This window comes from Hylobates moloch, unplaced genomic scaffold, assembly GCF_009828535.3.
Source record: "Hylobates moloch isolate HMO894 unplaced genomic scaffold, HMol_V3 SCAFFOLD_4, whole genome shotgun sequence".
In the NCBI taxonomy this organism is placed as follows: Eukaryota; Metazoa; Chordata; class Mammalia; order Primates; family Hylobatidae; genus Hylobates; species Hylobates moloch.
This window is the reverse complement of record NW_026652279.1, coordinates 169,839,118-169,852,667: the sequence shown is the minus strand read 5'-3', so window position 1 is coordinate 169,852,667 and position 13,550 is coordinate 169,839,118. Positions and strand designations below refer to the sequence as shown.

At 37.7% G+C, this 13,550-nt stretch overlaps 1 protein-coding gene across 1 annotated transcript in view; it reads right to left on the bottom strand.

Moving 5' to 3' along the window:
• The window catches only part of MYO16 (myosin XVI), a 607,071-nt gene that overhangs the window by 251,170 nt on the left and 342,351 nt on the right, over nt 1–13,550 (bottom strand). Inside the window, exon 20 of the mRNA XM_058438173.1 lies at nt 3,695–3,806. Within this exon, the coding sequence (XP_058294156.1) occupies nt 3,695–3,806 (112 nt within the window). The remainder of the gene's footprint in view (nt 1–3,694; nt 3,807–13,550) is intronic.

Below are 13,550 nucleotides of genomic sequence, written 5' to 3'. Positions count from 1 at the left end.
AAAGTAAGTTACAAAAATGATGACCCTATTAATGAGGTTGTGAGTTTGCAGATCCCAAATGTTAGATATGGCAAGAAGACTACCAGTCTCTACCTCAACATCAAAACCTCATAATTCAAAACATATTTTCTCTAAATCAATGTGTCTGCTCCTGAAATATAAGAGAGTCAGGAAATCATATTCTGATATAAATTAACAGCTTGTAGATAATTGTCATAACAAAAATGAATAATTGTGTGCTGAGGGTTTGACTGGCTGGGCTTCACTTGTAAGGTTAGACTCCACTCCCCCTCCTCTCCAGGCTCACGTTGGATGCTATTTAGCCTTTACAGTTGCTGTGGCCGCTTCCTTCAAGAACCTACATCATGGTGTTCATTTCTTCGCTATCTCTCTTACGAGATAAATTAACATGATGATTACAGAATTGTTTACGTCTCCTGGAAAAACTAAAGGAGGCCTAATGAAAACAACTGTGCCTAGACTCACAAAATGCTAATTGTTTTTTAAGGTATTTTAAGGAAAACAGAAAAAAATGGATGTTGGCAAGAGCTATCTTTGAGCAGAGGGTAGCAGGAAGTGAGAGAATGCTGAAAGAGAATCTGGAATGCTGCATAAAAACATAAATGAGACCTTAAATTTGATTTTGGATAGCCATTTTTTGGCAAGAATGAAAAATCGAGAAAAAGCTGCAAGTTAAACTGTACTTTTCTAGAATGTCAAATGTTTAGCATTGATGATATCAACAGTAAAACAGGTTGAGCCCCGTGAAGGGCAAGTGGCATAGCCTGTTCTGTTCTCAGTCTCCTAATCTGTAATTTGAGAACAAAAACTCCTTCCATAACTACTGTGGAAGCTGTTCTACGAACAATGCTGATGTGCTTTATAAATACACAGTGGAAACAATACACTACTTGAGACTTCCGTGATTTTCTCCAGAGCTTGCAGTTTTCATAATAAGGTATGATTTTACCAATTTTAAAGTGAGAGCATTGAAAAGAATGATCTCTAATTTTCAGGTATAATAATACTTTATGAAGGTGATATACATATAAAATGTTTTTGGTTAACCCCTAAATCATAAATTTGTTTTTCAAATTTAATTTACTTATGCTGTATAAAATGGCATTATTCAAGCCTCTCAAATTACTTAAGTACTTGTCAACTTACTTTTTTCCTTTTTTTTTTTTTTTTTTTTTGAGACAGAGTCTCACTCTGTTGTCCAGGCTGGAGTGTCGTGGGGCAATCATAGCTTATTACAGCCTTGACCTCCTGGGCTCAAGTGATCCTCCCACTTCAGCCTCTCGAGTAGCTGGGACTACAGGCAAAAATTAGTGTCCAGCTAATGTTTTTGAAAAAAATTGTAGAGATGGGGGTCTCACTATGCTGTTCAGGTTGGTCTTGAACTCCTGGCCTCAAGCAATCCATTCATCTTGGCCTCCCAAAGTGCTGGGATTACAGGCGTGCACCACCATGCCCAGCTTTTTTTTTTTTTTTTCCTTTAAATCAATTAGTCTTCATGAAAGGTTCTGGTACCTGCAAGATAGGCACCTCTGGATAGACAGCCGAAGAATCTGTGCTGTCCTCAAGAACCTCACAATTTACAGAGCTGTGAAAATAACTATAATGTGCATTACAGTGTGGTGGATCCTATGACAAAAGTAAAAATAAACTCCTTCCTGAGCAGAAAGGAGGCTGTGATTCTGCGTCTCTGTGTAGTGAGCAGCCATCCCTGCCACCCTGCTAGACTCGACGGGAGAGCTGGAGGCATTGTCATGAACAGATCTGTCAGGACCACAATCATGAGTGTTGATTCAAGGACTTCACTGGCCCAGAAATACCTTCCTTTGAATCTTACTGGACATAATCTATCCCTCTAAAGTGGACTAAACTCACCATTCAAGTCATTCCCAGGGTCAGGATGAAGAAATTAATTTCATGTTTTTTGCTAGGGTGTACATATTTCTTTTACCAAGAAGGCTATGAGAGTCTCCCTGGGTTACCTTAGTCAGAAAGTGTACTTTGCTTGCCCTGCCTTTGAGGATCAGTCATGAATTTTCAAAGCCCTGTTTCCAGGCAACTGGTATTTTGGCAGAATGGTTTCTATCCATATCTCTAGCTTCACTTCCTATGAGGAAGCAGACATTTCAGGCATGGAAGGAGGGAAAAAAATCAAAACAAAAAAGTACCACGGCAGCAAGTGCAAAGACAGAACAGTGCCAGCGGGTAGGACTCAGTAAAGGAGAAAAACAGAGGCCAGGTAATCAGAGCCAAAAAGAACGAGACACCAGGTGATTGCAGGCTCCTCGAGTTCCAGTCTCTCAACACAGCAAGAGTGGGTGCAGCAAGATGCCCCTGAATTCACTGTTTTAGGGTGAGCCTCACTTCCTTCCCCTTCCTCCTGTGGACCTCTCCACCCTCCCCACCTACTCACTGCCCCCTCAGCCATAACGGTGTGGGCAGGGAAATAAACACAGACCCAAATCCATCCATGTATTGGCTTCAGAAAAATAAAAAGAACAGATTTAAATCTGTGACCTAATCTGGGCTTGTGAACTAGTGGCATGTCCAAGTTATCCCTGTGATATTATATTAAATATTCATGAGGAATTGGCCGTAAATTGACCATAATCCAAAACACCACCATGTTGAATGGAGGCAGAGATAATGCCTCTGGGAAATAGAGATTGATGGGAATTCTGAGAGGTTTCTCTCAAGTCTTAGACCATTTCTTATGTCTTATTCATTGGATGGGTGCTGTTTAATTCAGTAACCACTGACCACACACGGCTGTGCCAATTTACATTAATTAAAATAAGGAAATATTAAACATTTATTTCTTCAGTCCACTAGCCACACTTCAAGCATCCAGGAGCCACACGTGGCTGGAAAGTACCCTGTTGCACAGCACAGTGCAGGTCACTGACTTTTCCATCATCATAGATGTTTCCACTGCACGGTCATGGTCTAAAAGTTTTAAAGTGTAATTTTTCAGCTTCATAATGCTTGGAGGTATTTTTCAGCTTCATAATGCTTGCAGGTATTTGGCAATTCTGTGCAATTAAATATAACAATATTAAAACATTTATATTGTTCAAGAAGATGTTTTAACAAGGTGATTATGTTAATTTTCAAGTGATTCTTAACATGAAGAGTTACTTCAGGTTTATCAGTTTTTTCATGGGTTGATCAAGTATAAAGTTATTTGATCTGTTTTGGATACATATATAAAATATATATTTTGAATATTATATATATTTAAATATTAAATTATATTTTATAAATATAATTTATAAAGTTTATGATCTATTAAAACACATTTTAAATATTTTAAAATGATATATTATAAAATATATATTTAAACAATATATATAATGTATATATTATATTCATTTTGGGAAAGGGCTCCTTGTCCACCCTCTTGGAAACTGCACCTTCTCTTGCCACTCTCTGCTGACTGCTCTGTTTTCTTCCTAGTTCCTTTCTTCCTCAACATGTGGATTAAGTCCTGCCCCCTGCCCCTACTAGCACGCCAGCTCTAGGAGGCAGGGATTGGGGCTTATTGTCTGCCGAATCATCAGTGTCCTCGGCAACATCTAGAATGTCATAGGGGCTCAGTAAATGCTTTTGAATGAATAACTTTTTTAAATTAGTAGAAGGTTGATTTTCTCAGTGAAATATTTATGACATGACTCACCAAGTTGCTGAAGCCAGCTACATTCAGGGCTTGTTTCAAAACAGCCAATTTCTCCCTGTTCAGAGAACGCTCCCCTGGGGACGCATCGTCCTGTATGGTCTGGTTCAAATACCTGTTAGGAGACAAGGCGCGTAACGTTATCGCCTGGCTTCCGGTCAGACTTCTGTGGTTAAAAGTCACTTCTGCCGTATTTGATCTCTAAAATGATGGGAATCACCTGGACATGGCGTCCCCACGTGTTTTCAAAGCATTTGGTGCATCACAGCACATGATCTCTCAGGAAAGGAAAACATGAGTTCTTGTTGTACCAGGACATATTTACATTGCTCTACTCGGTTTTCATCTTAGCTGCACCTTTCCTTGTGACAGGAGAAGGTCACAAGTGATTCATGTATTTTTTTTTTTTTTTTTTTTTTTGAGACGGAGTTTCACTCTTGTCACCCAGGCTGGAGCGCAGTGGTACAGGCTTTGCCCTCACAGTGTTCATCATCAGACATCCACTCTTCCCAGCTCTCCGCGGCCTCTAGGTTGATGCATCATTCACTTTCCATTGATTAACTTCATATCATGAGGTTTTGGTTTTTTTTTCTGTCTCCCCATGAGCTAGCCACAAGAGTCCCAAGAAAACCAAGTGCAATTAAAAGGAAGGAATAGACAGCAGCTGGAAGAATCTGAGCACCCATCTACAGGGGTTTCTCCAAGACAGGTGTTCGTGGTGCATACCAATCATTTTCTTCTTTTTTGTTCTTTTCCATATTCCCCAGTCTTTCTAAATATCAAAAAGTATTATACATAATCATAAGAAAAGGAAGCTCTGCACATGCATCCCAGAACTTAAAGTAAAAAACAAAATGTTTTGAGGAAGGTAATGCTTTTAAGTCATCCCTACATCTGTTATCAAGTTTATAAAGTTCTCATAAAAATTTTTCTAAAGGGAAAAATAAAGAAGCTCTACCAAACTATGAATCAAAAACTGGGAGCATAGTTTTCTGTGGATTCATGCTGTGTACGGCTAAACTGTTCCACTCTGCTGAGCAGTGTTCCAGTGATAACACACGGCAGTGTGTCTAGCCACTTAGCCGTCTGAGAAACATCTAGAGTGTTTCTAATGGGGCTTTTATGAATAAGGCTACTATGAACATTTACATAGAGGTGTTTATGTAAACATACACCTTCATTTCTCTTGGTCAGATGCTGAGAAGTGCAATACCTGGGTCATAGGGTAGTTGCATCTATAGTTTTATAAGAAACTGTCAAACTCTTTTCTAGCACGGCCGTACACTATTTTACATTCCCACCAGCAATGCAGGGGACAGTGAGTTTCTTCACACCCTCACCAGCATTTGACGCTGTCACAATTTTTCTCATGAGCTGTTCTGATGGGTATGTGCTGGTATCTTATCAGGGTTTTAATGTGCATTTATCTAATGGTTAATAACACTCAACACCTTTTCACATGCTTATGTGTTATCCATATATTCATATTTGGTGAAATCTCTCTTCATGTCTTTTGCCCATTTCTAATTGGACTAGAACAATTTTTATTTTCCTGTTAATTTGGAATGCTGTTTATATATTCTAAATATTAGTCCTTTGTTGGATATGAAGGTTGCAATATTTTCTCCCAGCCTGAACCTTGTCTTATAATATTTTTAATGAAGTCTTCTGAATAAGAGTTTTACATTTTGATGTCATAAAATTTATCAATTTTTCCTAATGTGGATTATGATTTTGGTGTCAAGCTTAAGTTCTTTTTGCCTAGTCATGGATCCCAAATATTTCCTTCTTTTGTTCCCTAAAAATTGTATTGCTTTATGCTTTACATTTAGTTCTCTCATCATCTTGATTTTTTCCATAATATGTGAGATTTTGGCTTTGCTTTACTATTTTTGTTTGCTTGTTTTGCCTATGGATGCCCAGTTGTCCAGCACCTTTTGTTGAAGTTGATCTTTCCTCCACTCAATTATTTTGTATTTTCATCAAAAAATCACCCTTTGGTGTGTGAGTGTATTTGTGTGAGTCTATTTCTGTGTTCTCCCTTCTCTTCCTTTGATCTTTGTGTCTGTCTACCAATACCAGAATGTCTGGATTACTCTAGCTGCATGGTAGGCCTTAAATGGGTAGAGTAGTTTCTCTGATTTATTCTTCTTTTGCATTATTTTTTTTTAGCTATTAGAAGTTCTGTGCCTTTAAATACAAATTTTAGAATAAGCTTCCATATGTGTCTTAATATTGTTAAGATTTTAACAGGAATTACACCAAACCTATAAATCACTTTAGGGATGATTGGCATTTTTACTATTTTGAATCTTCCAATAAATGAACATTGTAAGTCTCTTTTTCTTTCATTGGTATTTTTTTTTATTTTCAGCCTCCAGATTCTGTACGTTTTGTTAAGTGTATACTTAAGTATTTAATTTTCCTGGAGAAATGGGAAAGGGTGTTATGTTTTAAATTGCAGTTTTCACATGTTCACTGTTAATACATAATGATTAATATATGTGATTGATTTTGTGCACTGATCTCATATCCTGTCAATTGCTGAACTCGCTTACTAGTTTTAGGAGATCTTTTGTTTTTTAAGCTCCTTGGTTCTTCCCACTGCCCTTTTTCACAAAGCCTGATGGTGCCTTCTTTAGACTACGTTTCTAAATTAAAACTGTATCAATCAGTATGAAAAAAGCAAACCTTCTCCAGCAATACAGTTATCTTCGTTCTTAGAGAAGAAACAGTGGCAAACCAGATGAATATGTGTTACAATTGTACAAAATTCGACTTGTGCTTTGGACAAGAAATGGTTTTCATTACAAGTTAAATTTATTGAAAATAAGTCAGTAACAACAGCTGTTGACTATGTGCTATTTCTAATTAACTCATCCATTTAATCAAGTTGTTTATTGTCCTGACAACAAAGAGCAGGCTGATGCTATGTCTTCCAAAGTGAGTCCATAACATAGCCAAAATAATTTGTGTATATATGTGAGGTGTGAGTGTGGGTGTGTGTGCTAATACTTTTGCTTTGAGGCAAAGTAAAACTAGTCCTGGAATAAGTTTCTTGTGTCATCTGAGAATGCATAAGTAAGATTAAGCCATGGACTAAACCACAGGAGGGTTTTCCTTTTGAACAGGAGTCCACACTGGCCATTTCTTTCAAGAAGTGCTATGTGGAGGCACAGACAAAAATCAAACACAAACATTGACTGTTTGCCAAAGACATCCCCATGGAACTTCAAAGGCCTGTGTGCTCTCCCTGTGGCCGCACCTACTGTGTCTCCAGGGTGCAGGTGTGGCCCCACTCAGCAGGCGCAGAGATCAGTGCGCATGAAACAGTCCTTGTGTGCCTACTTGTGTACTCAAGGCATGCTGGGATTGAAGGTTCAAGTATAAATAAAAATGTTACTACTTAAAAACAAACTTGTTTAGTCCATTCACCAAGTCAGGGACTCACAGAGTACAAACACAATGTGCTGCTCTGTTTTTTTTTATCTGCTGTGCGAATATAAAGGAACAGTGTCTTCTCTATTGTGGGCAGAGCTATCTTTTACTTGGTGATGTTTAATACATAAACAGAAGCCAAATAAGGCAAAATTAAACAGTTGGTATCAATAAAGACAGCACACTTTGCTAATGACGATGGCCAAGTGCTGCTTTTTGCCCATCTGCCCTCACTTTGCTCCTAAAACAGAAATTCATTTCTGTATTGTTTTTGAACTATCTGAAACATATTAACTAATTTAAAATTTTAAGTCTCCCCCTCCTCAAGGAATATGAGTACAACTTTTTATTAACCATGCGTTCAGATACATACATCTCCACCTGGAAAGTATTAATGTATGAGTCACAAACTGTTTTGTTTGGAAAGAGAAAATCTTGTCAGTGGTCTCCAGGAAAAGAACAGAATCTAATAAATTCAGGAAAAGAACAGAATCCTTTTAACAAATTACACATTCACAAAGTCTTTGGGTCTTGTGACATTCCCAGAATAGTTCATCCACATTTTTCTAATCAGTTGAAATATTTCAAAACATCTGGTGAAACAAATTCAAAACTCTTGCCACCTTACACATAGTGGATGATCGTATGGCCAATTATTTGTTTCTTGGAAATGTCTAGTTGGAAGAGCCGGGGCGTGGAGACAGACAGGTTGGCTGTGTCTTGCACAGAAGGCCCCGGACAACGGTTAAGGGGCTGACCCCGGCCTGAACTCATCCCCGAGCCTTGTGTCCAGCATAAACACAGCCAGAAACACACACCCAGAGCTGCTATTTCAATGAGTGGAGTTGTGAAATGGAGAGAAAAATAGGTTTTTGCTCAGAAAGTGCGGGTTGGCCTGGCCTTGAAGATGGTAGGATTCGTTTAACACGTCAAGGCCTGGGGAGCTGCATCTGACTGGAGGGAGAGGTGGACAGAACTTTCTCCAACTCACACCAAGACGTCCTCAGCCTAGGGAGGGCTCTGTACAGGAAGAGGGCAGCGCGCACGCGCACAGAAATATGCCGCGGGCGAGGCTGAACAGGTGCCGAAGTCCTCCTCATGGGAGAAGGTGACCAGAAAGCATGTGTAAGGCCATGTCCACAGCACCAACAGGAAGGATAAACTTCAACCCAACCCTGTGTCTTCAATACCGACTAACATAGGCATCTTCACCAAATCTTCAGTAATATGCAAATACGATAGTTTATTTGATTCAGACACATGACCATGTACAGATAGTTACTACTGACAAAGGTATTCTTAGGCAGGTTCATCCGGGCCCACCCCGACCTTCATCAAATGTTGATAAAGTACCGTGTGAACAACATTGCGCTGAACGTAACCCACCGATGTATCAAGCAACCTCTTTCAGCTTAGCAGGACTAAAAGAAAACTTTAATTACCCAGTCTCTACAAGAAATACAAAAATTAGCTGGGCACAGTGGCCTGTAACTGTAGTCCCTGCTATTCGGGAGGCTGAGGTGGGAGGATCACTTGGGCTCAGGTGGCTGGGGCTGCAGTGAACTGTGATCGTGCCACTGCACTCAAGCCTGGGTGACAGAACGAGACTATATCTCAATAAAAAAAAACCCATCTCTATCTCTGTATAGATCCATACCCTCTTGGCTATTGGCTCTGTTTTCCTGGAGAACCCTGACCAATACATTCTCTTCTCCCCATTTCACTTATTCATACATTTAAATATTTAATAGCTCCCATTTAACAAAAAATTAAATGTCATGAACTTGTTTACGGATAAAGATCATGTCTTAAAATTCCTAGTGGATTCTCATAAAATGTAAATTAATATTGGGTGTACAGAAGGTTTATATACACCCGGAAGTTTCCATATGTATACCTAGTTGGTTACATTTTTACCCCATAGGTTCCCAGTATATCTGGAAGTGCCATACGTAGCTGGCTGATAAGTCCATAGTGAACACCAGCTCTACGCATTTCCTTTGGTCAAAGGTTGTCAAAATAAGTTTCAAATTTATGCCATAGAAGTCAACGCCCCCCCCCTTTTTTTTTTTGCCAAAATCGAAAGAAACAAATACTCTAACGAAGAATGTATTAGGAAAAGTTATCTAGTAAAAAGAGTTTAGTATAAGAAACAAACATACAAATATTGATCAGAGATGCTCTGGAAGGAGGTATGACAAAATGGGGAGGAGGGAAGGGATGGAGATACAATAAAATACTGACAAACAGAAATTTAAATACTCCACTTATTTAGTCTGATTGCCTTTACTGATAAGATAATTAGACAAACAACAAATTTAATCTTCAAAAAATGGCATGTCTACCCCCAGGCACACAGACGCACATTCCAGGTACACAGCTCAGGAGGCTGGCTTCAGGATATCATGGGGCAAGCATGCTAAAAACCTTTCTGACATATTAATTAGAAACATCAGCACATCTAGCTTTAAAGATTCATTAAAATTGAGATTTTAATGAAGAACTTAAAATGGGTAAAACGTGTATACTCTATCGACAATCTTTAAAAGTAAAATTCAGGAAGATTTTTTTTCAACCATGAAAACGTATTCAAACATAGGCTGTACCTACTAAGGTAAACTTATCCAAAACAGTGTATGTAACTAAATGACATCAGTAATAAGATATTGGATCTGGCTATTTCAGAATAGATTCATAAAGTAAATAAAACTAAATAATCTAAATTTTCTTTTCTGCTAAATGTAAAAGCTGAGTAAAAATGCTTATTTAATTATAATTAATCCTAATAAGTCAAGATAAAAAAGAATAGAAATAGGGTTCCATTTTGACACCTACTGTTCTATTGCATAGGATTTGGTTCCTATTTTTAAAAAAATTTCTAGTCAAGGATGTGTTTCAGAACCATTGCTGTGATTACTTATATGCTACATATTTTCAATAAGAAACACTAGTTATGAAATAACAAAGTTCAAATAATGAATAACCCTCCAAATAAGTGGTCCCTGGCCATGAATTGTGCTTTCAGGTCACAATCACTTCTACATTAAAGAAATTTTCCAGAAAGACCCAATCACATTGTCTAAATGTCATCATACATTTACATTAAAAAAATTAATGGAAAGTGAAAAATTCTAAAACTAATTATCAGTAAAGTTTGGACTGATGTGCTGCAGCTCCAGTTGTAATATTCTAATTTGGAGATGTTAGTGTGAGAAATCGAAGTAAGTTACACAAGGATATTGTGAAGCAATCAGTTACATAGAAAGATACTGAATCAATACTAAATATTTAAAACCTGGTTTACAAAAGATGGATTCTGGAAACTTCAAGACAAGCAGGCATGACTATACTGGGTTTAATATGTTTGTTGACTCAGAGAAATAATTAGCATTCTATCTTTCTCATGCACTTAGGAAATGAAGCAATATTATGACCTAGCAAAAACTGGATTACTCCTGTACTATTACTACTGCCATTTTGCAATATTGTTTCTATTTAGAAAATAACTCTACAGTTGTCTAAACCAATTACACCCATTAAAAATACTAATAAAAGTGTTACAAAGAAAATATGATTAAACTCAGGTGTTTCATCTCTGACAAATTTATCTTCAATTTTAAAACATGCAAAAGTACGTATTTCCTTAGAAATAAATTGAAATGGAATTATGATATTGCAGGCTCTTTAGACATTATTCTTTAGTAATCACTCTCATACTATCTTTCCGCCCAATTTTCTGCTTTTAATGCCTTAACTGCAATACTTATATTTAAGGTATCAAATACTTCAAATAGTTAACAACAAATCTCAACGTTCTGAAAACAAAAACTAAATTAGCAAGATTTATATCAGTAGACATTTACTCCTGATTTGTTAGGGAATTAAAAACTTAAAGTGGGGGTGGAAATTAAATTATACAAATGAACTAATAAAGTGAAAAAATAGTCTTAATGTTGTCATTATCAAATGCAGTTGAGAGTGCCCTTCCCTTTTTCCCTTTTCCTCTTCAATCTTAACAGGTGATCCTAAAAAGTTTTATTTAAGAATAAGGTGGGCTACTTTCTTTTATTACTATTAGGTTGGTGCAAAAATAATTAAAAGTAATGACAAAAACTGCAATTGCTTTTGCTCTAGTTTGATTATTTTTTTTTATCTCCCAGAAGAATGTTCTTACAACAAGCACTGCTCAAAAGCATTAACTCTATATGTGATCACAGCAGAGAAAGAAGAAATCTAGAAGAGACAGAGTCAGAAGTGCAATATCCTGTAGTACAGTTCAGCCTCATGTGCTGTGCTGTGTTCGGATTATTCGGGGCTGGAACCCCGATCAGCTGATTTGCTAACGCAGCTGTTCTAAATGTCCTTCTCACTTCCCACTAAGTTCCATTTTCAGAGAGGACATCTCTTCCTGCGGAAACTGAAATCACCACTGACTGGAATCGATGACACATTTTAGCTAAAGAGGAAACGAAGCCGGTGGCGGTGGCTCACGTCTGTAATCCCAGCAACCTGGGAGGCCGACGCAGGCGGATCACGAGGTCAGGAGATTGAGACCATTCTGGCTAACATGGTGAAACCCCATCTCTACTAAAAATACAAAAAATTAGCCAGGCGTGGTGGCTCACGCCTGTAATCCCAGCACTTTGGGAGGCCGAGGCAGGCGGATCCCTTGAGATCAGGAGTTCGAGACCAGCCTGGCCAACATGGTGAAACCTCGTCTCTACTAAAAATACCAAATTAGCTGGGTGTGGTGACTCACGCCTGTAATCCCAGCTACTTGGGAGGCTGAAGCAGGAGAATTGCTTGAACCCGGGAGGCAGAGGTTGCAGTGAGCCGAGATCGTGCGACTACGCTCCAGCCTGGGCGACAAAGCGAGACGCCGTCTCAAAAAAAAAAAGAGGAAACAAGTCCCATTTGACATTTTTAAAATGTTGATGATATCACACTTAAACAAAAGTACTACGTCTATATAATGATCTAGATCAGGAACTCGTCGTACGGTCTAATGAAATGTTACATAACTCATTTTGCATTTCAGCAAAAACTGTATATAATAAGGATCTGGTCCGGTAAACAATATTCTTGAAGTTGAAGCAGCAAGTTAAAGGCACCAGCTTATCAACCACCAATTAATTTTCCTAGTGTGGAAAGGTAAAGATACAGTGTTTATGTTTGGGCAATGGGTACTGCCAGAAATGTTTCATACCTTTCCTCTTTTGGGCCAGAATATTAATTTCTTTCATTAGATGGACATTCGTATCATCACAGCAAATTCAAATGTTTCTCATTCACCAATTGATTTCTTTATAAATGTTTAATTCGATACCAATCATGCTTCCTTACTGGAGTCATAGACCTGAATAAAGCAAGGTTCCTACCCTCCTGTTACTCATAGAAGATGTTAAATTTTAGACTGGAAATTGCCAGAGTAGAGGTAATGGCTGTAGTACTCCAAGCTGCTTGGGGGAATGGGATTAGCTTTATAAAGATCGACTTGAACAAATTGTATACTTCTGACAGACAGTGTTTTGTGGTTTTGTTATTATAAATGGCTGATTTAAGATAGTAAGTCCTCAGTCAAGGAAACAAAAATACTGGGTTTCTGCACGTGCCAAGAACTGAGATTATTGGGGAATTCAAAGAGGAATGAGACTCAGTGCTTAGCCAGAGACATCAAACAAATCAGCCAAGGGAACAGATCTGTAAAGACGAAATTACAATAAGATATACATATGCCACATTTTATTATATATTATGCAGAATAGTGATATGCACAATATCAATGATCATTTAATTATTAATTCAGAGAAGGCAAACTAATATTTAAAATATGAGTTTTTTTTTAAACACTGAAATGCTGCTGCTTGTTCTAATAACAATTGACTTGATCAGAAACTATGTGTAACGGAGTAAAATGTTAACAATTCTGCAAATGCACTTACTCTCACCAGCACATTTTCTAAGGGGCTTTATGATCTTGGGAATTCTTCAAACATATTAACACAATGCCTTGTCTAAGGGAAGTCCATTTAGAAGTAACACAGATGCTTAGAGTAAATGTGCTTGTAATAATAATTATATTATGTAATATGGAGAAAAAATAGTCAAACAATAGGATTACTGTTTGAAACAATAGATGAAGGATTAAAAAGCAAGTCTTTAATCACAGAAGAGTTAAATGAAGTACCAGCCGCACTATCACAATCAACTATCAAATGCAGGCCTGTTAGCCTCTCTGGTATTCTCTGGAAGTGCAGAATTGTATATACTATAGTGCAAATACAAAACACGTTATATTTGTGCCAATTAATCCACAAAATAGTTTACTGTATGTATGCATAATTAAATCAACTCTTAGGCATTTAAGAAAATTCAGTCAATTAAACAAAACAAAATTTGCTTTGAGTCAAGGAGTATAATG